The sequence below is a fragment of the Ranitomeya imitator genome, chromosome 9 (assembly GCF_032444005.1).
Source record: "Ranitomeya imitator isolate aRanImi1 chromosome 9, aRanImi1.pri, whole genome shotgun sequence".
In the NCBI taxonomy this organism is placed as follows: domain Eukaryota; kingdom Metazoa; phylum Chordata; class Amphibia; order Anura; family Dendrobatidae; genus Ranitomeya; species Ranitomeya imitator.
Window position 1 is genome coordinate 97,352,722 of NC_091290.1, and position 26,922 is coordinate 97,379,643.

The 26,922-nt window shown below is 44.6% G+C and overlaps 1 protein-coding gene across 2 annotated transcripts in view; it reads right to left on the reverse strand.

The window, feature by feature from the left end:
• The window catches only part of EDC4 (enhancer of mRNA decapping 4), a 928,397-nt gene that overhangs the window by 810,480 nt on the left and 90,995 nt on the right, over window positions 1–26,922 (reverse strand). For both annotated transcript variants that reach the window (XM_069740123.1, XM_069740124.1), the window contains exon 5: window positions 3,576–3,762. In XM_069740123.1, coding sequence (XP_069596224.1) covers window positions 3,576–3,762 — 187 coding nt within the window. The remainder of the gene's footprint in view (window positions 1–3,575; window positions 3,763–26,922) is intronic.

Here is a 26,922-nt window from a genome sequence, read left to right on the forward strand (position 1 = left end):
TCCAATTTGACTTTTTTCTGTTCAAATACACACAAAGGAAATCAACAAGTGTATAATAAAACACGTGTAATGGCAATAATTTTTCTGAGAAATATTAAATTTTTGGAAACAATTTTAAGGATGCCAACACTTTCGACTATGAGTATGTGTTAGAGATGCTCACTATGCCTTTGGATGAATTTGAAATTAGACACTTTTAAAGGTATTAACTGTACCAATACCTCAATGCCACTTCACATTAGCAGTCAAAAATGTGGTGACAGATACTTTGTTTAAAAACCAAATTTTGCAACCTTGTATAATAGTAGGGCAGCATAATGTAGAAGACAGAAACATTGATTCCAGCGGTCACTTACTGGGCTGCTTAACGTAGTTTTGATAATCTCCTGCTAATTATACTGTGATTTTACCACCTGATGCCATGTTGTTCTCTATATTCAGGAGCTATGTATAACTCTGCCCCCACCACTGATTGGTAGATTTCTGAGTACACCTTGCATAGTCACCTATAGAGAACAACGGAGTATGACGCCCCAAGAAAAAGAAATTTCTTATACATAATATAAAAAATCCATAACTTTATTGAAAAATGCAATGTACCATAAAAAGACAGTAACATGATAGATAATTTGGTGATTACACGAAAAACAAAAACAAGCGGTACCATAAAAATACGTTTTTAGCACCAAGCCTCCCGAGGAAGCAGAGTGATTGCGAAATGTACGTCGGGGCTACAAACTCGGCGGTCACCACTCCCACATGGGTAAGCACTTTATGCAACATGGGTTTTAAGCACTTGGCACTTTACTGTATGGCGGTGGCACATGGATCTCCAGGCGGGATGCCACTTTAGATATACTTGGGGCAACGCCGGAGGTTCCTATGGGCGCTGGGCAGATCGCCATCTATATCTTTTTCACTTTATGTAGGATGTAGTTAGATTCCTTACGGAGTGATCTGTCGACTATGATCCATGGTGCTATTTGGTGATAAAAACGTATTTTTATGGTACCGCTTGTGTTTGTTTTTCGTGTCATCACCAAATTATCTATCATGTTACTGTCTTTTTATGGTATATTGCATTTTTCAATAAAGTTATGGATTTTTTATATTATGTATAAGAAATTTATTTTTCTTGGGGCGTCATACTCCGTTGTTCTCTATAGGTGATATCGTATTTGGGAGTTGTCATGCGGTCCAGAAAACATTTGGACATCTTACTTGCATTGGCTATTTAGTCGATGTCCTAGATATGTCGGTTTATGTTAAATTACACCTTGCATAGGCATAAAGCTCCAATTAGTAAAGTGGGCTGGACTATATAGAGCTCCACATTCAATGTTCAATGTGCAAGTGGCCCATGTGTTTTTGTTCTATAATTGTTCTCTTGTTTCTACAAGACTGGGGAGTCTATCACTCCTCTGTGGGTCATTTGCCTTCGGCTGTTCCTTCCTGCATGTCCACATGGATGTTCCTTCTCTGAACCCTGCTTATACAGGTACTATACAGATGATCAGGTTTTAAATACATCAGATAGGGATTTTATTCATTAGATAGGACTGCTCTATAAGGGTATACCTTGACGATTGGTGGAGCAGCTTAGCATACATTTTTTTGCAAAAACAAATGTATCAACTAAATACCCTTTTTTTCCATCTTTTGACAAGCACTTTCCTATTACTGAGATTTTTTTTTTTACAACAGTATTTTTTGACCTCACTGTGCTTTTTTGTGTCCAAGTTTTTTGGTGGTGTGAACAGGTTCCTACAGACTTGTTCAATGTGCAAGTGGCCCATGTGTTTTTGGTTCTATAACTGCTAGATATGCAGAAAAGAGTGATTATCAAAACTAAAGAAAGCAACCCAGCCAGTGATATTGCTGGGATCAAGGTCTCCGATCCTACATAATGCAACAACATGGTGACAGATTAAAAGCCAAATGGCACGATCTGATCCTTGATGTGTGCGTTAACAGCCACACGTGTTGTACACTGCCTGACAGTAGTTATGTCTCTTATCCATGTTATGTAAATAAAAGCTTATAACCAAACGTTAAATTCATCCATTGGTTGTATAAATTATTCTTTTGAAAGCTGAAACCCGCCAAAATGTGGTTTAGGTTAAGAAAGTAAATTGGCATCAATGCAGAAATATTGATCAGGTAGTGGACACAGAATGGTCAGATTTTGGCAAGACAGAAGTTTTGTTGCCTGGTCATATAATGCACCCAATCCTAGTTTACACTCTCACCTGTGCTCAGTAAATGATCAGTTAATTAGTGTGTTTGTATATAAAAAGAAACCCAGCACCCCAGACCTTCACTTGAACTGCAACTTGAGCTGACAACATGCCAAAAATCCACACTGCGACCAAAGCCTGGATTATCAAGAGGCTGAAGACCAGATCCACTGCAGAGGTAGCTGGCACCTTTAATGTGTTTCAGCGTATAAGTACAAAGAAATTAAAAAAAAAAAAAAAAGATTTGAAGAGACTGGAGATGTGTTTGACAAGCCCAGGTCCAGCAGAACCCACAAGACAACTGCTCAGGAGGAACATTTGTTGGTTAGAAAATCCAAAGCAACCCCTTTTCCATTGCAGCTGAGCTTCAACAGGCCTGGTCACCTCAAGTCCCTGTGTCAACTAGAACAGTTTGTAGGATATGGTCTCAAAATGGCCTCCATGGTCGAATCAATGCCCAGAAACCAGCACTAAACAAAACGCAAATAAAAAACCGTGTGGCATTTGCAAAGTCCCACAGCCTGCTAAACAGATGGACGCTGGAAAAGTTGCAGAAGGTGGATTTCTCTGATGAATCTTCAGTAGAATTACACCACAGCCGCCGCAAATACTGCAGGAGACCTACTGGAGACCGTATGGATCCAAAATAAACCCAGAAAACAGTTAAATTTGGTGGTGGAAAGATCATGGTCTGGGGATACATTCAGTATGGGGGTGTACGAAACATTTGCAAGGTGGAAGGCAATATCAATAGCCTAAAATATCAAGTAGTATTAGCTAACTCATATTACAAACCATAAAATGGGTCAAATTCTGCAGCAGGATGGTGCTCCATCTCATACATCCATCTCTACAACAAAGTGCCTCCAGGCAAAAAAGATCAAGGTGCTCAAGGACTGGCTTGCCAGTCACCAGACATGAACATCATTATTTGTATTTTAAGTTAATTATTTGTTTGAATATCATATTACTTTCTGCGAGCGACAAAACATTTGGCATGCCAAAATCTGACCATTCTGTGTCTATTACCTGATCAATATTTCTGCATTGATGTCAATTTATTTTCTTAACCTAAACCACATTTCGGAGTGTTTCAGCTTTCAAAAGAATAATTTATACAACCAATAGATTAATTTAATGTCAGGTTATAAGCTTTTATTTACATAACATGCATAAGCGACATAACTTCTGTCACGTAGTGTATTGCCGCACTCCAGAGAAATAATGCAATAAACTTGTTTTGTTAAGTAAACTATTAAAATATGGTAATAAGTTATTAGCAGTATCTGTTAGGACAATTTAAACAAGAAAAAGAATGCTTAATTAAGAAAAACGCACATTATTTTTCCATTCTCCATGTTGAGTCGCCATACAAAGAGGCTTCCTGCTTCATCCAGACATGCCAGCTGGTCCGAATTGAGATGAGCAAATGCCAAGTCTGTAACGCTACCAGTAATTCCTTTTAGTAGAATACGCTCGGCTGTTGTGATGCTGAGGACCCTTATCATTGCTGTTCCATTAGAACCTAGTTATTCAGAAACAAAATTTAGTTTTAGGAAAACAAACTCATATCAAAGCTCAAACTTTACCAACTTCTCCTTAAATGTTCCACACAAGGATGACCTAGTTTATATCAGTGGATCATTGACAATGAAGGATTTGTACTCCTTCATAAAAAAATATGTCACCTAAAAATTATAAACGCTGTTACCTACAAATATAATGGTAATATGCAAATACATTCTGTTTTAAAACATCTTTAGCTGTCTATATGGGAGAAAAAAAAATTATATCCACCCTCTACTCGCTCGCTGAATAAAGGTCGTGGCATTCTCAAATAAAAAGTATAAGTTTCCATATGGACTCACTAAATCAATAAATAAATTAAAAAATAAAAAAAAAATAAAAAATAATCACAAAATCCTCAGAGTTACTGTTAAAGATGCGAAAATTCTGTTAAGAGGCGATAACTGCTAATTATACACAAGACATACTTCGGGACTTTGTGACAAGTTTCTCTGGCCAAAACCGTCAATGAAAAAGACCTGGGAGCATGGGTGGATGACAAACTCATGTTCAGTGGCCAGTGTCAGGGAGCTGCTACAAAGGCAAATAAAATAATGGGATGCATAAAAGAGGCATAGATGCACATAAGGAGAACATAATTTTACCTCTATACAAGTCACTAGTTCGACCACACTTAGAATACTGTGTACAGTTCTGGTCTCCGGTGTATAAGAAAGACATAGCTGAACTAGAGCGGGTGCAGAGAAGAGCGACCAAGGTTATTAGAGGACTGGGGAGTCTGCAATACCAAGATAGGTTATTACACTTGGGGCTATTTAGTTTGGAAAAACGAAGACTAAGGGGTGATCTTATTTTAATGTATAAATATATGAGGGGACAGTACAAAGACCTTTCTGATGATCTTTTCAATCATAGACCTAAGACAGGGACAAGGGGGCATCCTCTACGTCTGGAGGAAAGAAGGTTTAGGCATAATAACAGACGCGGGTTCTTTACTGTAAGAGCAGTGAGACTATGGAACTCTCTGCCGTATGATGTTGTAATGAGTGATTCAGTACTTAAATTTAAGAGGGGATTGGATACCTTTCTTGAAAAGTATAATGTTGCAGGGTATATATACTAGATTCCTTGATAGGGCGTTAATCCAGGGAACTAGTCTGATTGCTCTTAATCTGATTTGGAATGAATGGTGGATGAAGGGTATTGTCGTGACGACCCCGACAATTTGGCGCAACCAACGTGGGGCGTGGCCCGCGATCCGAGACCCCCTGGACCCATGCCTGGATATCCGTGGACGACACCCGTAGTGGCTGACCTCGAGGACTGATCACCCTCCAAACACGGTAAGTGGAGATCACATACTATGTATGTGTCACACTTGCTAGTGTTTCAGCCGTTATTGGTTAGTCTGTGGTCTCCTTGGGTCTGGGGAGTGACCGGTCGAGTGGTGAGACCGAGCGCGATCTCGTGCCACGCTTCGAACCAGCAACTGAGAGACGTCGCACTCTGCGCGTCCTCGTGTACACCACACCTCCTCCACCGGTCATTGTACTCCATTCAACCACCCTACCCGTGACTGTTGCCTAGTAGTGATAGAGTGAAAGATTGAGGAAGTTGTGGATTGGGGGCGGCTTTGAGAAAGGGATAGGAGACGCAGCCTCTGTGATATTGTCCAGATAGGTAATTAAGACGTCCCGAGAGGGGACCACCTGTTTTTCCGGGGAGGGCTCTCACTAGGAGACCGACTCCCAACGTTTAGAATATCGTGACAGGGTAGACTGTTAATCACTGGTATTCAGGGGTTAGGGACAGGATATCGAGCGCGAGGCTCTTTATTCATAACACGTCGAACGCGAGGCTCCGTGTTGTTTTTTGATGGGAATACAGTGTTGTTACCGCTGTCAGCGGCCTACTGCAGAAAGGCGTAGTATTCTGTGAGTCATGTTGCGTCTCTTATGGCAGAAGAAGTCCGTGCCCCACGAGATAAGTGAGGATGCTGTGGAAGTCAAGACAATAGTAGAGTCACGGGAGGGCAAGAAGGCAGTCAAGAATGTTGAGAGGTTGATGGAGAGGAAAGATTAAAGGATGCAGAGCCCGTGTTTGGTTATAAAATACCTCAATCATTAGTTTTTCTAGGGTGTTCTGGCATATGAGTTGTGTGAAGGTTTTGTAGAAATGAATTAAGTCTGAGAACTGCTGTATTTCGTTACTCTGTGTGGTTTTCCGAGACACCCGATGGGAGGGGTCAAACAGCTGCGCTGTGCCTTTCTTCTTTGTGTTGAGGAATGCTGTCATGTTCTTATCTGTTCCGTGTTTCTGGTATGGAGGGGGTCGAGTCGCTGCGTCCTCTCCTTGTGTAGTAAGAATTATTGCAAGTTTAAAGTAAAATATGGTGTTTTGTTTTAGATTGTTACGTTGAAAAAGGAAAAATTGTCTATTGTTATGACAAAAACTGGATGTTTTGTGGTGCAAGAAGGAACTGAGAAAGTGACTGAGATTAATGTATTGGGAAAGCAAACAATAAGAAATTTGGTACAGGGGGGCTCCCTGTTAGGTAATATGGTCCCTCCTCAGGAAATTAAGTCTCTTTTCCTGACTGTAAGCTCTGTGCCCCTTAACCCCAAGGCACCAATATATCCTAGACTGCCGAGAAGTTCTATGGGCGTCTTATGGTAGTGTTTAAAGATCTGGGGTTTTCACTGTATAATAAAGCCCATTCACACGTTTTTGTGGTAGCTTTGATATCCGAGTTTTAAATCTGAATTGAAAGAGGCAATAATGTCAGTTAGACCTGACATCGAGAATTCCACTCCGGACGAAACATTAAAAGTAGTACAAAGTTTCCAGAAGAACTCAACCCATTCTGTATCAGCAGCTACGCTCTGTAGCCCCCACAGCAGCTTCAAGGAGCAGGAACAGCAGCTTCAAGGACACAGCTAGTTCTTATCAGTGGCTCACTATACTCCAGCTCCAGCCCCCCTCCCTTACACAAATCCAGTCTCATACTCCAATATCCATTTTAACCCTGTGTCTGGAAATCTCTCTCACCATGTTAATTCTCAGACCAAGACAAGATAGATGGATTTGTAAACATTGCGGTCAGACAAACCCAGACTGGAGAAATACTTGTATAATCTGTGCTGCAACCCAACCTAAGTAAATTACGCTGAATCCTGTCCAGATAAGATCACATGTAGTGATATAAGAAGCTGACACAGGACAGTGGGTAGTGGGGACATTAACTTTGGGAGTAAGCTGACAGTAATCCTTTTGGGAAGGAGCTGTAGACCAGCATGTCATGTCACCCCCCAACCGGTCATCTAGTCACCCCCACCACAAGAGAACTAACCACATCAGGTAGTGTAAGACAGATACAGGAGTATTATCCCTGGAAGCCCTCTGACTAGCTAGCTACGCTAAAATAATTGGCTGACCCTGAGAACAAACCTTTCCCATTATACAGACAAAGACAATATGATGGACGTATAAGTGCACCTGAGCAGACCTAGAGAGTTGGTGAGCCAAGATGATGGTCAGATGGTCGTTATGTTATATAACCTGTATCTTACACGCCCTTTCCCAATCAGTTTGTAAAAAAAAAAAAAAATAGGGGGGATAGTGTGTTTAACCCTGGCAGTTAGAATATCCCTATGTCACGCTGCTTCAGTATGTGGGTATTTTTTTTGTTGTTGTGTGCACAGAGCAGGAAGCCATTGTTGCCACTGTTAGTTTTCACAAGTATCTGGCAGATCTGAACTGTCGGGTTTCGGCCTCGAAACTTTGGTTCTGCCTTGGTCAAGTGATATTTTTGGGTCACTGTCTCCTTCAGGGTGCCAGACACCTCACAGAAGAAAGAAAAATAGCCGTCAGCTACAAAAGATGTGACCGAGCTCCAGCGTTTCCTTGGACTATGTACTTATTATTGTCAGTGAATACTGGACACATCCCGCATAATGCTACCTCTCTACAAGGCCCTGAAAGACTGTTCAAAATATGGTGATGATTTTGGCAGATTTCACACCGGATACGCTGTTACTACGGAAGATACTGTAGTGCACGGAGCTGCACTTCCTCCCTCCCTGTCAGGACAAGAAGCAGAACTTCAGGATCTGTCTACTACATGTACTTTGGCCAAAGACAGGCGGGCTAATATATACGGATTCACAGTATGCATTTGGCATTGCTCATGATTTTGGAGCCCTATGAGCCAATCGAGGGTTTGTTACTACTGCCGGGACTCCAGTGAAGAATGCTGAAGCTGTTAAAGCCCTCATGGACTCAATCAAATTACCTACTCAGGTGGCCATTATCAAAGTTAAGGAGCACGGTACTATGGAACAGTCCACAGCCTGTTGGTAACACCTTTGCGGATATGCAAGCAAAAGCCGCTGCTCTCCTACCCGTTGAACTGACCATACCAGCTATGGTGACCACACGCTCTCAGCGTAAACAGTTACAAGAAACACTGACTCTACAGGAACCTGATGATCTACGACAGGCTGAGGTCTTCTGTCGGAACCCGCGAGACCGCTTAATGACGATGCAGAGAATATCTCCAAAGGAAGAGGTGAAGCAGTGGAAGGCTGATGGAGCATGTATGGACAATGGTCTCTGGAAAAAGGACCAACTTGTGTGTCTCCTTAAGCGGATGTACCCTGCTATTGCCACGTGGGCGCATGGGCCCACACATCGAGGTATCTGTCAGACCTGCAATCCCGGTCAACTTCAACGTGTACCCCCGAAGCACCTTACAAAGCCCGACTATCCTTTCCAAAGGCTCCAAGTGGACCACATCACGTTGCCTAAGTCTGGAAGGTATGAATATTGTCTGGTGGTTGTCGACATGTTCTCCAGTTGGCCAGAAGCATTCCCCGTTACCAACGTGACTTGTTGTGAATTCTGTGGTCACAAGTGGTATTGCAGTCTCTGGGCGTCCTCCCTCAGGTGTTTTGGTGAGCTCGTTGGCTGCCTTGCTATTTAGCTCCACCTGAGTCTGTCTTCCTTGCTCCTTGTCAATGTTCCAGTGTTGGATCTGAGCTACTGCATCTTTCCTTGGGCCTGCTGCTCTGCTAGATAAGTGCTTCTAGTTTGTTTTCTGTTTTTTCTGTCCAGCTTGTTATTATCTTTTGCTGGAAGCTCTGAGAAGCAAAGGGGTGCACCGCCGTGCTGTTAGTTCGGCACGGTGGGTCTTTTTGCCCCTTTGCGTGGTTTTTGTTTTAGGGTTTTTTGTAGACTGCATAGTTCTCTTTGCTATCCTCGCTCTGTCTAGAATATCGGGCCTCACTTTGCTGAATCTATTTCATTCCTACGTTTGTCTTTTCATCTTGCTAACAGTCATTATATGTGGGGGCTGCCTATTCCTTTGGGGTATTTCTCTGAGGTAAGTCAGGCTTGTATTTCTATCTTCAGGCTAGTCAGCTCCTCAGGCAGTGCCGAGTTGCATAGGTAGTGATAGGCGCAATCCACTGCTGCTTCCAGTTGTGTGAGGACAGTTCAGGTACTGCAGTCTACAGAGATTCCACGTCTCAGAGCTCGTCCTATTGTTTTGGGTTTTTGCCAGATCTCTGTATGTGCGCTGATTACTGCACGCTGTGTTGCCTGATTGCCAGCCATAACAGTACAAGGAGCCAATTCAATGATTTCCAATAGAGGGAAAAAAGAAATCCTGACATCATTTTTTTTTCTTAGCTCTGTCTTCAGTCTTTTTTTTCCCCTAGACATTAGAGTGCTTCAGGACACAGCTGTGGACATGGATATTCAGGCTCTGTGCTCCTCAATGGATAATCTCGTTGTAAATGTACAAAAGATTCAAGATACTATTGATCAGAAATCGATGCTAGAACCAAGAATTCCGATTCCTGATTTGTTTTTTGGTGACAGAACTAAGTTCCTGAGCTTCAGAAATAATTGTAAGCTATTTTTGGCCTTGAAACCTCATTCTTCTGGTAATCCTATTCAACAGGTTTTGATTATTATTTCTTTTTTGCGCGGCGACCCACAGGACTGGGCGTTTTCTCTTGCACCAGGAGATTCTGCATTGAGTAATATTGATGCATTTTTCCAGGCGCTGGGATTGCTTTACGATGAGCCTAATTCAGTGGATCAAGCTGAGAAAAATCTGCTGGCTTTATGCCAGGGTCAGGATGATGTAGAACTATATTGTCAGAAATTTAGAAAATGGTCAGTACTCACTCTGTGGAATGAATCTGCACTAGCGGCTTTGTTCAGAAAGGGTCTCTCTGAAGCTCTTAAGGATGTAATGGTGGGATTTCCTATGCCTGCTGGTTTGAATGAGTCTATGTCCTTGGCCATTCAGATCGGTCGTCGCTTGCGCGAGCGTAAATCTGTGCACCATCTGGCGGTATTGTCTGAGAGTAAGCCTGAGCCTATGCAGTGCAACAGGACTATGACTAAAGTAGAACGGCACGAACACAGACGTCTGAACAGACTGTGTTTCTATTGTGGTGATTCTACTCATGCTATTTCTAATTGTCCTAAACGCACTAGGCGGTTCGATAGCTCTGCCGTTATTGGTACTGTACAGTCCAAATTCCTTTTGTCCATTACCTTAATGTGCTCTTTGTCATCATATTCTGTCATGGCGTTTGTGGATTCAGGCGCTGCCCTGAATCTGATGGATTTGGATTATGCTAAACGTTGTGGATTTTTCTTGGAGCCTTTGCGGTGTCCTATTCCGTTGAGAGGAATTGATGCTACACCTCTGGCCAAGAATAAGCCTCAGTACTGGGCCCAGCTGACCATGTGCATGGCTCCTGCACATCAGGAAGTTATTCGCTTTTTGGTACTGCATAATTTGCATGATGTGGTCGTGTTGGGGTTGCCATGGCTACAAACCCATAATCCAGTATTGGATTGGAACTCTATGTCGGTAACCAGCTGGGGTTGTCAGGGAGTACATGGTGATGTTCCATTTTTGTCTATTTCGTCATCCATTCCTTCTGACATCCCAGAGTTCTTGTCGGACTTTCAGGATGTATTTGAAGAGTCCAAGTCTGATGCCCTTCCTCCGCATAGGAATTGTGATTGTGCTATCGATTTGATTCCTGGTAGTAAATTCCCTAAGGGTCGTTTATTTAATTTGTCCGTACCTGAACACACCGCTATGCGCAGTTATGTGAAGGAGTCCCTGGAGAAGGGACATATTCGCCCATCGTCGTCACCATTGGGAGCAGGGTTCTTTTTTGTAGCCAAGAAGGATGGTTCGCTAAGACCGTGTATTGATTACCGCCTTCTTAATAAGATCACTGTTAAGTTTCAGTATCCCTTGCCATTGATTTCTGACTTGTTTGCTCGGATTAAGGGGGCTAGTTGGTTTACTAAGATTGATCTTCGTGGTGCGTATAATCTGGTGAGAATCAGGCAGGGAGATGAATGGAAAACGGCATTTAATACGCCCGAGGGTCATTTTGAGTATCTGGTGATGCCGTTCGGACTTGCCAATGCTCCATCTGTTTTTCAGTCTTTTATGCATGACATTTTTCGTGAGTATCTGGATAAATTCTTGATTGTTTACTTGGATGACATTTTGATCTTCTCAGATGATTGGGAGTCTCATGTAAAGCAAGTCAGAATGGTTTTCCAGGTACTGCGTGCTAATTCCTTGTTTGTGAAGGGATCAAAGTGTCTCTTCGGTGTGCAGAAAGTTTCATTTTTGGGGTTCATCTTTTCCCCTTCTACTATCGAGATGGATCCGGTTAAGGTTCAGGCCATCCAGGATTGGACTCAGCCGACATCTCTAAAAAGTTTGCAGAAATTCCTGGGCTTTGCTAATTTTTATCGTCGCTTCATCTGTAATTTTTCTAGCATTGCCAGACCATTGACCGATTTGACCAAGAAGGGTGCTGATTTGGTTAATTGGTCTTCTGCTGCCGTGGAAGCTTTTCAGGAGTTGAAGCGTCGTTTTTGCTGTGCCCCTGTGTTGTGTCAACCTGATGTTTCTCTTCCGTTCCAGGTCGAGGTTGATGCTTCTGAGATTGGTGCAGGGGCGGTTTTGTCACAGAGAGGTTCTGGTTGCTCAGTGTTCAAACCATGTGCTTTCTTTTCCAGGAAATTTTCTGCTGCTGAGCGTAATTATGATGTGGGCAACCGAGAGTTGCTGGCCATGAAGTGGGCATTCGAGGAGTGGCGTCATTGGCTTGAGGGTGCTAAGCATCGCGTGGTGGTTTTGACTGATCATAAGAACCTTACTTATCTTGAGTCTGCCAAGCGCTTGAATCCTAGACAGGCCCGTTGGTCGTTATTTTTTGCTCGTTTTGATTTTGTGATTTCATATCTTCCGGGCTCTAAAAATGTGAAGGCGGATGCTCTGTCTAGGAGTTTTGTGCCCGACTCTCCGGGGTTATCTGAGCCGGCGAGTATCCTCAAGGAAGGAGTCATTGTGTCTGCCATCTCCCCTGATTTGCGGAGAGTGTTGCAGAAATTTCAGGCTAATAAACCTGATCGTTGTCCGGCCGAGAAACTGTTCGTCCCTGATAGGTGGACTAGTAAAGTTATCTCTGAACTTCATTGTTCGGTGCTGGCCGGTCATCCAGGAATCTTTGGTACCAGGGAGTTGGTTGCTAGATCCTTTTGGTGGCCGTCTCTGTCGCGGGATGTGCGTGCTTTTGTGCAGTCCTGTGGAATTTGTGCTAGGGCTAAGCCCTGCTGTTCACGTGCCAGTGGGTTGCTTTTGCCCTTGCCGGTCCCGAAGAGGCCTTGGACACATATTTCGATGGATTTCATTTCTGACCTTCCCGTTTCTCAAAAGATGTCTGTCATTTGGGTGGTCTGTGATCGCTTTTCTAAAATGGTCCATCTGGTGCCCTTGGTTAAATTGCCTTCCTCCTCTGATTTGGTGCCTTTGTTCTTCCAGCATGTGGTTCGTTTGCATGGCATTCCTGAGAATATTGTTTCTGACAGAGGTTCCCAGTTTGTCTCAAGGTTCTGGCGAGCCTTTTGTGGTAGGATGGGCATTGACCTATCTTTTTCCTCGGCCTTCCATCCTCAGACTAATGGCCAGACCGAACGAACCAATCAGACCTTGGAAACATATCTGAGATGTTTTGTTTCCGCTGACCAGGATGATTGGGTGTCATTTTTGCCGTTGGCTGAGTTCGCCCTTAATAATCGGGCCAGCTCGGCTACCTTGGTCTCTCCATTTTTCTGCAATTCTGGGTTCCATCCTCGTTTCTCTTCAGGACAGGTTGAGTCTTCGGACTGTCCTGGTGTGGATTATGTGGTGGACAGGTTGCAGCAGATCTGGACTCAGGTAGTGGACAATTTGACCTTGTCCCAGGAGAAGGCTCAGCTTTTCGCTAATCGCAGACGCCGTGTGGGACCCCGACTTCGTGTTGGGGATCTGGTTTGGTTATCTTCTCGTCATATACCTATGAAGGTTTCCTCTCCTAAATTTAAACCTCGTTTTATTGGTCCGTATAGGATTTCTGAGATTCTCAATCCGGTGTCTTTTCGTCTGACCCTCCCAGACTCCTTTTCCATACATAATGTATTCCATAGGTCGTTGTTGAGGAGATACGTGGCACCTATGGTTCCATCTGTGGAGCCTCCTGCCCCTGTTTTGGTGGAGGGGGAATTGGAGTATATTGTGGAGAAGATTTTGGATTCTCGTGTCTCTAGACGGAAACTCCAGTATCTGGTCAAATGGAAGGGTTATGCTCAGGAAGATAATTCCTGGGTTTTTGCCTCTGATGTCCATGCCCCAGATCTTGTTCGTGCCTTTCATGTGGCTCATCCTGGTCGGCCTGGGGGTTCTGGTGAGGGTTCGGTGACCCCTCCTCAAGGGGGGGGTACTGTTGTGAATTCTGTGGTCACAAGTGGTATTGCAGTCTCTGGGCGTCCTCCCTCAGGTGTTTTGGTGAGCTCGTTGGCTGCCTTGCTATTTAGCTCCACCTGAGTCTGTCTTCCTTGCTCCTTGTCAATGTTCCAGTGTTGGATCTGAGCTACTGCATCTTTCCTTGGGCCTGCTGCTCTGCTAGATAAGTGCTTCTAGTTTGTTTTCTGTTTTTTCTGTCCAGCTTGTTATTATCTTTTGCTGGAAGCTCTGAGAAGCAAAGGGGTGCACCGCCGTGCTGTTAGTTCGGCACGGTGGGTCTTTTTTGCCCCTTTGCGTGGTTTTTGTTTTAGGGTTTTTTGTAGACTGCATAGTTCTCTTTGCTATCCTCGCTCTGTCTAGAATATCGGGCCTCACTTTGCTGAATCTATTTCATTCCTACGTTTGTCTTTTCATCTTGCTAACAGTCATTATATGTGGGGGCTGCCTATTCCTTTGGGGTATTTCTCTGAGGTAAGTCAGGCTTGTATTTCTATCTTCAGGCTAGTCAGCTCCTCAGGCAGTGCCGAGTTGCATAGGTAGTGATAGGCGCAATCCACTGCTGCTTCCAGTTGTGTGAGGACAGTTCAGGTACTGCAGTCTACAGAGATTCCACGTCTCAGAGCTCGTCCTATTGTTTTGGGTTTTTGCCAGATCTCTGTATGTGCGCTGATTACTGCACGCTGTGTTGCCTGATTGCCAGCCATAACAGTGACTGCAAAGACCACAGCAAAGAAACTGGTGATGGAAGTTATATGCAGATATGGTGTTCCAGAAGTTGTTGAAAGTGACCAAGGCCCGGACTTTTCTTCTCATGTGTATCAGGAGGTTCTGACAATGCTTGGATCCACTGTAGCCCTCCATACCATCCACAATCCAGTGGGAAAGTTAAGAGGCTGAACGGCACACTGAGGGGACAATTGACCAAAATGATGCAGGAGACTACGGCTCCATGGCCAGGGCTCTTACACGTTCGTACTACCCCTAAGGCAAAATATGGCCTGTCCCCATAGGAGATATTGTTTGGTGCTAGGTTCTCAGTTGTAAATTTTCAGTCTCAGTAGTTGTCAGAAGAAACTGACTGTGCTGTTCAATATGTTATTCAACTTAGTAAAAATGTTGCTAACACCCATGTTTAGTTTCTTTTTCCCTTCCAGATTCAGCAGAAACTGATATTTGTCACAACTTGAAGCCTGGTGGTCTTATGGTCGTGAAAAGCTATGTCAGTAAAACTTGAAGGAAAGAGCACCTGGATCCACGCTTCACACTGTTAAAGAGACCGGACAAGCGCTTACTCACAGTGATGATCGAAGGAAAATGTTGCTGTTGTTTTTGGTCCTGAGGCTGGGGGCCATCCTCGCTCCTACCTCCCCGGCCCCTATTGTAAATAAGAATACCGGTGCCACTATTCTCTGGGTAAATCTAATGGCCCCGGTAAATATCTGGAGATTTGATTTCTGCAATGTAGTCAAGTGCCCCAAGAGACTCAACGGGTGGTAGAGGGAATCATCCAGTATTATATATGTGTTAGAAGTTTTCTCCATAGAAACACAAACAGCCCCAAGGAAAAATTTATGGTTAGAATGGGTAAGATACAATGTAAGAGTCCAGAATATCTCTGTTGGATGTATTGCTTGTGCTGCAGCGAATACACATCTATACACACACATGTATTGTTGTTTTTTCCTGATGACAATACCACTGCCTGTGTTATGAATCTGTTGAAGGGTTTAAAGCCCACTGATTGCTCAGATTATGTCCCACTAATTCATGAAGCACCTAAACTAAAGGTCCCAGGAGGGATAACCGTATTAGCTGATAATTATACCTGCTATAATTCCCACAACACTACAGGTACACCAGTAGGGGTCTTCGAGACAGGTTTCTGCAAAAAGAACAGTTCCCTAGATACTGACTTGCTAGCTAATCATACACAGTATATGTACGACATTTATTGGTTATGTGGAGATGGTAAGCTCCATCCTAGGTTGCCTAATGCCTAGACAGGTCAATGCAACCTTGTTAAACTAGCTGTGCAGTTTAAGATTTTACCTTGGGATCCAGAGACACCTGATGAATATACCAGAAAGAGGAGAAGTCTCGATCAGCTCCACATGAGTTATGAAGAAAATCCATTGGTATATGTCGATGGCATTGGAGTGCCAAGGGGGGTGCCTGACCAATTTAAAGCCCAGAACCAGATCTATGCTAGCTTTACTTCTATAATCCCACAGGTGCAGATTAATAAAAATGTTGATTGGATCAATTATATATATTACAGTGAACAAAGGTTTGTCAATTTTATCTGTGATGCCTTCCAGGGTATAGTTGAGGAGTTAGGCCCTAACACTAGAATGACCCTCCAAAACCGACTCGCCCTTGATATGATCTTAGCTGAGAAAGGAGGAGTCTGTGGGATGGTGGGAGAGGAATGTTGTACCTATATCCCTCAGAACTCTGGGGTAAATGGAAAGACCATGATAGCCCTTAAAAAGATAAATGGGTTGACAGAAGAATTAAAAATTAATGCTGGAGTAGACAAATCTTTCTTTTCTGGTTGGTTGGGTGGGCTCAAAGGATTCTTTCAACGAGATTGTCTAGCACTGATTGCTCTCCTTGTAGTTGGATCGATAATCCTCTGTTGTGTTATTCCCCTGTATAAAAAGGTTATCACTGAGGCAACTCCGACTGGCACCTTCCTTAACCAAGAAGTAGACCCACCAGAGTACGATGGCACTGATCCAGGGGAGATCCCCAAGTATGTCCCCCTCAAGAAGATAGACAATACCCCTTACTCTCAGATGATGCTAAGAGATTTAGTTTAGGGACAGCGGGAGAACTCCATGTGAAGCTAGTGAAGGGTTCAGCTGCCTGGAGGCCTCTCACAAGGGGAGAGCTTCTGAGGTGTCTGGATGAAGAAATCCACCTCCCCTTTCCCCATCACATGGACAGTCTAGAAGGATCTTTCTTTTTAGGGAAAAACTTAGTGTTTAGGGGGGATTGTCAAGGTGAAAATATATGTCTTTATACACTTTTGTACTTTTATATATTCTTATGCTATGAAACAATAAGTTTTTCCTTCATGCTTGCTAATGCATATGTAATTGTATTTAAGATGGCTGCCAGTATTCACCTTTGCCTTAGTTTTTGTTCTTGCCAAGAATCTACTTTCGTTTCTGAAGCTAAAGTATCGTTTCTGGAGAAATGGAAACTTAAAGTGACGTGGAGGAAGGAGAATCCATCATATGACGTCAGACCAACCAGAAGGACTGAATACTAGATACATTGCTTAAACCCTGCCTATCCCCGCCCTCTGCACACCTTCCCCCAATAGGTCATATAATGTTGTGTATCAGGAGATAAAGTTCAGTTGCTGTGACGTTCCCACTACGTGTCGAAGTACGAGCATGCAATGAGTTTGAATCAGCATTTTGTCTGACTCATCCTTCACTCCGGTACCAACATGCTCTTAATCTGATTTGGAATGACTGGTGGATGAAGGGTATTGTCGTGACGACCCCGACACTGCAACCTTAATAACCATGTTACTATGTTTATTAGGCCAGGGCCCCAAGGTGCAGCCGATTAACACGGGATAAATGTATACCCCTCTGCGAAGGAGAATGAGCTAATAAGTTTGCAGTAACAAAGAGGAGTTACATACAAACATGGGCTTTCATTAGTGTCACTTCTTGAGGCCAATATACACCTCAGATGGCCATCGACTGAACGATGGTGCGGTCGGGAGTCACCTCTCCCACACACAGGAGCAGTGACGAAGCCAAGCACTTCAGTGTAATCTATAACCAAACCATAGACAGACATGTCAGTTTGCGATCTTCGGTAACACAAAGCAATACACTCCGAAATCAAACGTCCAACTGACATCTCCTTCAAAAATATTATGGGACTCTTACACATATTAGATCAGGGGTCCCCAACTCCAGGCCTCGAGGGCCGCCAACAGTGCAGGTTTTCAGGATTTCTTTAGTATTGCATCGGTGGTAATGTGATCATCTGCACAGGTGATGATTCCAACCCCTGTGCAATACTAAGGAAATCCTGAAAACCTGCACTGTTGGCGGCCCTCGAGGCCTGGAGTTGGGGACCACTGTATTAGACGGTTGCCTGAACTAGTAGATATTGGTGGGTTCAACTAAGATTAGTCTAATATGCATTGGGAGGGCTTTAGACATTGCTTTTGACTGCACACAGTTGCATTGTTGAGATTTAAAGGGGCATTATCAAGTTTGGAACTTATCTCCCATCTTCCCTGTGGCTGGGGATCTGACCACTGGAAGCCCAACCGATCTTACATTTTATACCTTTCCGTGTCCTCTTTTCTACAATTAAAAAAAAATAAAAAATTTACAGTTAGTTCCATAAATATTTTGACAGAGACCGAATCTTGGTGATTTGCGCCCTGCATGTCAACATTTTGGATTTAAAATGAAGCAAATGAGATACAACTGAAGTGGAGACTTTCAGATTTAACTTCTTCCCGACATGCGTCATACATATACTGCTTTGCAGGAGCTGTGCCCCCACAAACAGAAGTATATGCATGCTGGGCGCTGCGGCGATCGCGCAGCCGCATGCTGAGCGCCACAGCGATCGCGCAGCCGCACGCTGAGCGCCGTGGTGATCGCGCAGTTACAAGAACATCCTTCTCTCTGAGGTGCGCCGTGACTTCTGAAATCAGGTTTGTGAATACCCGAGAGGCTATTGCTAACACAAAGGGCAGAGGTCTGTATTGAAAATGATTTATTTGGGATTTCATCTGTACTGCCACCCTGGGGAACTTGCGATCCTACTGGTGGATGGGAATGTGGTAGCATGCATCCTTGAGGTCTAGGACAGCCATGTTAACATTGTGGGAAGAGGAGTTTTATCGCTGATCTTACTGTCTCCATCTTGAATGAAGGAATTATCAGTTGTCGAGACCCTTCAGATTGATAATGATCCTCCAGGAGCTGTCTTTTTTATGAGGAAAAGAGGAATAAAATCGTTTCTTTCGCTGGAACTTCCTCCAGCACATGTTTCTCCAACAGCAACACTACCTCCTCCAGGCTTCATTGTTTGTCTTGAGAGGCGTGTATCGGGGTCTGTGTGTAGCTCTGTGACGGCAGCGTGAGGAACCTTAACTTTAGGCCCGATCCCATGATCTGTCAAATCCAGGTGCTGGATCTGCGACCCCTTCGAAGGAGTGACGAAAGGATGGAAATAGTTGTTTAGGAAAGTTTTTCTTTTTATCTCCGGCCTTTTCCACCACCTGATCCAGTGCTGGCCCAAATAAAAAGTTGCCTTCACAAGGCAGGGAACAGAGCTTTACTTTCACCTGTATATCCCCCAGCCAGCATTTAAACCATACTGCACGACGTCCCGCATTAGCCAGTGCTGCTGGCTTGGCCGCCGGTTTTGCTGATTCTGCAGAAGCCTCTGCTAAGAATACCGCTGCTGCTCTGATGAACAGAATCTCCTCTAAGATGGTTTCTATGGGCACTCGTTCCAGCTGATCCTCTAGATTGTCTACCCAAATCTTCAGGGATCTAGCTACACAGGTGGCCGCAATAGCTGGCCTTAAAGCCCCAGCCGAGGATTCCCAGGCCAGTTTGAGAAAACTGTCCGTCATCCCATCCAATGCCTCCTTTAGGGTTCCTGAATGTTCAAACAGGAGGGAAGATTTTCTAGAGACCTTCGAGATAGCTACATCTAGTCTTGGTGCCTTATCCCAGGATGAAGAAGCTTTTTCATCAAATGGGTACTTTTATAAAGAACTAATTGTTTGCGTTCTTCTCTCCGGTTTCTCCCGTTCTCTTTTAATGAGAGCAAATTTTTTTTGGAACTTTTTTTTTGGAAGTGCACTTGAACAGCAAGGTGGATTGCTGTTAAGGGAACTAGAGAAAAAAAAAATCTATAAATCTTCAGCATAGCGAGTGTGAGCGAGCTGAGTGTGGCCTGAGCGTAAGTGTGGATGGCGGTAAGTGTGACTTGTGATTCAGTGACTTTGGATTCAGGGAGTTTCCAAGGGAGGAATTACTGAATTGCTGTCTGTTTCTTATTAATACTCTGTATTTATTTTTTATTTTTTTTTATTCAACTTTTCTGTCTGGTGCAATCCCCATTAGGAAATGTGCTCCACTCTTGTTAATGCCATCCAGTGCACATGTTGCCACATGTATGCAGTCCTTGAGCAGCCGATCGAGGGTGCATACTGCTGTGCAAGATGTGAGCACATTGTGCATTTGGAAACCCAGATTCTGGATCTAAATGTGCAGCGGGCAACACTGAGATCCATAGACAATATGGAGAGGAGTCTTATGCTCACGGAGCAGACTCTCAATGGGACAGATGAGGGGGGGGATGGTGGGATGGAGCTGCAGGATGGTGAAGTAGCAAGCTGGGTGACAGTTAGGAAGCGGGGTAGAGGGAAGAGTGCTAGGGAGGCTAGTCCTGATCTGGAACACCCCAATAAGTTTGCTAAGTTGGCAGATGAGGGGTGTGACAGCACAGGGGTAGTACTGCTGCAGCCAGGCATGTCCTCTGAAAGCCGGAGAAGTGACTGCTCCAGTAAGGAGGGAAATAGGAGAGCAGGGCAGGCCAGACAGGTGCTGGTAGTGGGAGACTCAATTATTAGGGGAACAGATAGGGCAATCTGTCACAAAGACAGGGATCGTCGAATGGTGTGCTGCCTACCTGGCGCTCGAGTCTGACACATCGCTGATCGGGTGGACAGATTATTGGGAGGGGCTGGTGAGGACCCAGCGGTCATGGTGCACATTGGCACTAATGACAAAGTTAGAGGTAGGTGGAAGGTCCTTAAAGATGATTTCAGGGATTTAGGTCGCAAGCTGAAAGCAAGGACCTCCAACGTGGTATTTTCCGAAATACTGCCTGTACCACGTGCCACGCCAGAGAGGCAACGGGAGATTAGGGAGGTTAATAAGTGGCTCAAGAATTGGTGTAGGAAGGAGGGGTTTGGGTTCCTGCAGAACTGGGCCGACTTCTCAGTTGGCTACAGGCTCTACGCTAGGGACGGGCTGCACCTCAATGAGGAGGGTGCAGCTGTGCTGGGGGAGAAAATGGCTAGAAGGTTGGAGGAGTGTTTAAACTAGGGATTGGGGGGAGGGTATTCAATTTATAGGAGGGGAAGATAGTGCAGATAGAGACCTGGGCACAAATAAGGAAGTTGGGGGTGGCGGTGGCATGGGGGGTGGTGTTAGAACAGTTAATAATTTAAGAAAGAATAGAGGTACAGAGAGGAACATCAAGTGCATGTATACTAATGCCAGAAGCCTCGCCAACAAAATGGACGAATTAGAACTAATGTTGTTGGAGCATAATTATGACATGGTGGGGATATCTGAAACGTGGCTGGATGAGAGCCATGACTGGGCTGTTATCTTGCAGGGCTATAGCCTGTTCAGAAATGACCGTATAGATAAGCGAGGGGGAGGGGTGTGTCTGTATATAAAACCGTCCTTAAAACCCATCCTGCGTGATAATATAGGTGAATTTAATGAAAATGTAGAATCCCTGTGGGTGGAGATAAGGGGAGGGGGAAAAAATAATAAATTACTGATAGGGGTTTGTTATAAATCTCCAAAAATAATGGAAGCAATGGAGAATATCCTCGTAAAGCAAATAGATGAAGCTGCGACTCAAGGAGAAGTCATTATTATGGGGGACTTCAAATACCCTGAAATACCCTGAAAAAGTTGTTGTCCAATTTGTCCTGAGTATGCTGGTACCCCATATGTGGGGGTAAACCAGTTTGGGCGCACGGCAGAGCTCGGAAGGAAGGAGCGCCGTTTTGGAATGCAGACTTTGATAGAATGGTCTGCGGGCATTATGTTGCGTTTGCAGAGCCCCTGATGTACCTAACCAGTAGAAACCCTCCACAAGTGACCCCATTTTGGAAACTAGACCCCCCAAGGAACTTATCTAGATGTGTGGTGAGAACTTTGAATGCCCAAGTGCTTCACAGAAGTTTAGAATGCAGAGTCGTGAAAATAAAAAATATTTTTTTTTTCCCACAAAAAAGATATTGTAGCCCCCAAGTTTTTATTTTCACAAGTGTAACAGGATAAATTGGACTGCAATAGTTGTTGTCCAATTTATCCCGAGTACGCTGATGCGCCATATGTGGGGGTAAACCACTGTTTGGGCGCACGGCAGAGGTCGGAAGGGAAGGAGCGCCTTTTTGGAATGCAGACTTTGATAGAATTGTCTTTGGGCATTATGTTGCGATTGCAGAGCCCCTGATGTGCCTAAACTGTAGTAACCCCCCACAAGTGACCCCATTTTGGAAACTAGACCCCCCAAGGAACTTATCTAGATGTGTGGTGAGAACTTTGAATGCCCAAGTGCTTCACTGAAGTTTATAATGCAGAGTCATAAAAAAAAAAAAAATATATATATATATATATATATATATATATATATATATATATATATATATATATATATTTATTTCCACAAAAAGGATTTTGTAGCCCCCAAGTTTTTATTTTCACAAGGGTAACAAGAGAAATTGGACCCCAGAAGTTGTTGTCCAATTTATCCAGAGTATGCTGATGCCCCATATGTGGGGGTAACCCACTGTTTGGGCGCACGGCAGAGCTCAGAAGGGAGGGAGCACCATTTGACTTTTTGAGCGCAAAATTGGCTGTTGTGTTTGGAGACCCCCTGATGTACCTAAACAGTGGAAAACCCCCAATTCTAGCTCCAACCCTAACCCCAACACACCCCTAACCCTAATCCCAACCTGATCCATAATCCTAATCACTAACCCTAACCATAATCACAACCCTTACCCCAAAACAACCCTAATGTCAACCCTAACCATAACCCTAATCAAAACCCTAAATCCAACACACCCCTAATCCTAATCTCAACCCTAACCTCAAACCTAACCCTAATCCCAATACATCCCTAATCACAACCCTAACCTTGACTCTAATCCCAAACCTAACGCTAATCCAAAGCGTAACCCTAATGCCAACCCTAACCCTAATCCAAACCCTAACCCTAATCCCAACTCTAACCCTAACTTTAGCCCCAACCCCAGCCCTAACTTTAGCCCCAACCCCAGCCCTAACTTTAGCCCCAACCCTTACCCTAGCCCTAAGGCTACTTTCACACTTGCGTCGTTTGGCATCTGTCACAATCCGTCGTTTTGGACAAGAAACGGATCCTGCAAATGTGCCCGCAGGATGCGTTTTTTGCCCATAGACTTGTATTGCCGACGGATCGTGACGGATGGCCACACGTCGCGTCCGTCGTGCACTGGATCAGTGTTTTGGCGGACCGTCAGCACAAAAAAAGTTTAATGTAACGTTTTTTTGTACGTCGCATCCGCCATTTCTGACCGCGCATGCGTGGCAGTAACTCCGCCCCCTCCTCCCCAGGACATAGATTGGGCAGCGGATGCGTTGAAAAACTACATCCGCTGCCCACGTTGTGCACAATTTTCACAACGTGCGTCGGTATATCGGGCCGATGCATTGCGACGGCCCCGTACCGACGTAAGTGTGAAAGAACCCTAACCCTAAATTTAGCGCCAACCCTAACCCTAAATTTAGCCCCAACCCTAACCCTAAATTTAGCCCTAACCCTAGCCCTAACCCTAGCCCTAACCCTAGCCCTAACCCTACCCCTAACCCTAATTTTAGCCCCAACTGCTCTTCCGCTGCCGGCCGGCAGATGGAGACAGATGGCGGGCGCACTGCGCATGCGCCCACCATTTTCTTTTCCCCAGAAGACACCGGCGGCCATGAGGAGCAGCAGGAGGACCCAGGGACACCGGTAAGTATGATAGGGTCCCCGAATCCCCCTATTTCTCTGTCCTCTGATGTGCGATCACATCAGAGGACAGAGAATTACACTTGGCTTTTCTTTTTTTTTTTGCGGTCGCCGGTAAACAGTTAATTACCGGCGATCACAAAACAGGGGTCGGTAAAACCGACCCCGATCATGCTCTTTGGGGTCTCGTAGCAGAGACCCCAAAGATTCTCCCGGGGCCGGCCGGCGGGCGCACTACGCCCGCCATTTTGAAGATGGCGGCGCCCACCGGGAGACACGAGGAGCATCGGGGGAGATGGGTGTGTATTGGGGGGGCTACCTGGGACCCCTTTTCTCCCCTTTTCTCTGTCCTCTGATGTGCAATCACATCGGAGGACAGAGAAATTAAAAAGAAATCGCGTTTTTTGTTGTTGTTTTTTTCGATCGCCGGTAAACGGTTAATTACCGGCGATCGCAAAAGCGGGGTGGGTAAAAAAAACCCCGAATCATGTTCTCTGGGGTCTCGGCTACCCCCGGCAGCCGAGAGCACAGAGAAAATCCGACTCTGGGGGGCGCTGTTTACTTTTTCCACAGCGCCGTTAATTAACGGCGCTGTGGTTTAAGTACCCTTAGCGGCCGCCGTTAAAAGGCGTATCGGCGGTCGCTAAGGGGTTAAACAAAAATCAGGAAGAAAAAAATTAAAATAAGCAAAATGAAATGGGTAATAAGTGTGGGGAAACTACAGTCGCCAGACACTTTAAGGAGTGTGAAAAAGACAGCGATTGGCTGTTGAAACGCGTTGTGATTAAAGTTTTTTTAAAAAAAACTTCAACCTGTGCCACGGTGGCCTCTGTTATCAGCGCTCTTTCCAGACCGCTTTATACATTTTTAATTTGCATTTCTGCTCCCTCTTTGAGGGACTGCGGTGGGAGCTGCAGCTGAGAAGCCACATTCTCCTTCGTTGCTGCAGGACCTTCCACCACATGACCGGCAGGTCCTTGCTCACGTGGGACGCAGTACCCCGAGTCTCCTGCACGACGTCACATCTCCGGATTCCAGATGTCCCTGTGACGTCCGGACAACACTGCCATGGTCTGGGAGCTACCGTCCATCTGCCCCACAGGACTAGGAATCCTCATGAGCCACTCCACATTGTTATGCTTGTTCAGCATAACCGCCTGTGGTGAGTAGGTCTTTGACCTTTTTGCACCCTTTTCCCCGGCTGGTACCATTCATGTGCGCTACCCTCTCTCTGTTTCCAAATCTGCATCCCAGTCTCAGGTTTTTTGCAGACTCCAAAAAGGTTTTCTTCAAGAATGGTCCTGCATTTGGTTCCATCCATCTTCCCATCAATTTTAACCATCTTCCCTTTCCCTGCTGAAGAAAAGCAGGCCAAAACCATGATGCTGCCACCACCATGTTTGACAGTGAGGATGGTGAGTTCAGGGTGATGAGCTGTGTTGCCATATTGTTTGGCATTTTTGCCAAAAAGTTCAAATTTGGTTTCATCTGACCAGAGCACCTTCTTCCACGTTTGGTGTGTCTCCCAGGTGGCTTGTTGCCACTTTTAAACAACACTTTTTATGGATATTTTTGAGAAATGGCTTTCTTCTTGCCACTCTTCCATAAAGGCCAGATTTGTGCAGTGTACGACTGACTGATGTCCTCCCTCAGCTGTAGATCTCTGCAGTTCATCCAGAGTGATCATGGGCCTCTTGGCTGCATCTCTGATCAGTCTTCTCCTTGTTGGAGATGAAAGTTTAGAGGGACGGCCGGGACTTGGTAGATTTGCAGTGGTATGATACTCCTTCCATTTCACTATAATCGCTTGCACAGTGCTCCTTGGGAAAGTTTTGGAAATCATTTTGTATCCAAATCCGGCTTTAAACTTCTTCACAACAGTATCACGGACCTGCCTGTTGTGTTCCTTGGTCTTCATGATAGTCTCAGGGTTCCGTTTGAAGCACAGAGAGCATCACAGAGCAGGAGACTTTATTGCACACAGGTGGATTATATTTATCATTATTAGGCATTTATGAAAACATTGGATTATTCAGAGATCCAGAATGAACTTCTGGAGTGAGTTTGCTGCACTGAACGTAAAGGGGCCGAATAATATTCCACGCCCCACTTTTCAGTTTTTGAATTTCCACACATGGTTCCTAGCGATGACTACGCAAGGAGGAAGTGGTGAGAGCATCTTTTCGATGTGCAGTCACTGAAGCAGAAGTCGCAGTGACTCGCAGGCGCCTGCCCAGAAGAAGCACAAATACATTGCCCACTGTGTTACATGCATGGGAGGGGGCTGGTATGTTAATGAAAACTGGAGACAGATTTCTTCCAGGCACTGCACGCCCCGAAGCCTGGAAGAAATTATTAACATAAGGAAACAAAATAAGATTTCTCAACAACTGCAAACAAGAGGCATATATGTAGGACCAGTTTAACATTTTTATTACCTGTATACTCATATTAACCCCTTCAAGGCGGAGCCCTTTTACTTTTTAGTTTTGGTTTCTCTCCCCCCCCCCTTCTTCTCAGGGCCATAACTTTGTTGTTTTTCTGTCAATATGGCCATGTGGGGGCTTGTTTTTAGCGGGACAAGTTGTACTTCATGTACTCAAAAACGGGAAAAAAAATTCCAAGTGCAGTTAAATTTCAAAAAACAAAACTGCAATTCCAAAACAGTTGTTTTTTTTTTTTGTTTTTTTTTTACCATGTTCACCAAATGCTAAAACTGACCTGCCATTATGATTCTCCAGGTCATTACGAGTTCATAGGCACCAAACATGTCTAGGTTCTTTTTTATTCAACCCCTTCACACAGCAGCCCTTTTTGTTTTCGTGTTTTAGTTTTTCTCTCCCCTTAATCCCAGAGCCATAGCTTTTTTATTTTTCCATCAATATGGCCATGTGAGGGCTTTTTTTTTTTTTTTGCGGGATGAGTTGTAATTTTGACCAACAACATTGGCTTTACCATATCTTGTACTAGAAAACGGGGTGGGGGTGGGGGGGGGGGAACGGGGGGGATTGCCCGTTCTGTATGTAACAGAATTGCTGACTTACCTTGAGCGCCAACCATTGCCAAGCGGGCAATGACAACAATAGAGGTGATTGTTAGACCTCTGGTTGTCATGCCAACCCATTGGTGACCCACGATCACGTGGTGGGCAGATTTCCAACCCGATGGCATCAAGCTTGCATTAAATGCCGCTGAGTTTGACAGCAGCATTTCAACGCGATTCCACACGCGACTGTCCCGGACACATGTCAGCTGTTCAAAACTTGCCATGCTGTAATTACTCTACCCTGCTCCTTGATTGCCATCTGCTAACTTGTTGCACATTCCAGCAAACTCACTGTGCAGCGAAAGTCAACTGTTCACTTCCAGCCAACAGGGCTGCAGATGGCCAATGTCTGCAGGAAAATACTTTTTTCTTTGAGTGGAAGAGGGGAGGTGGGTCTGTCAAGTTTCCTTTAAGGAAGTCCTCCAATATATTTCCCCAAGTTTTAACTTTAATTTATAAAAAGAAAAACAAACTAAGTT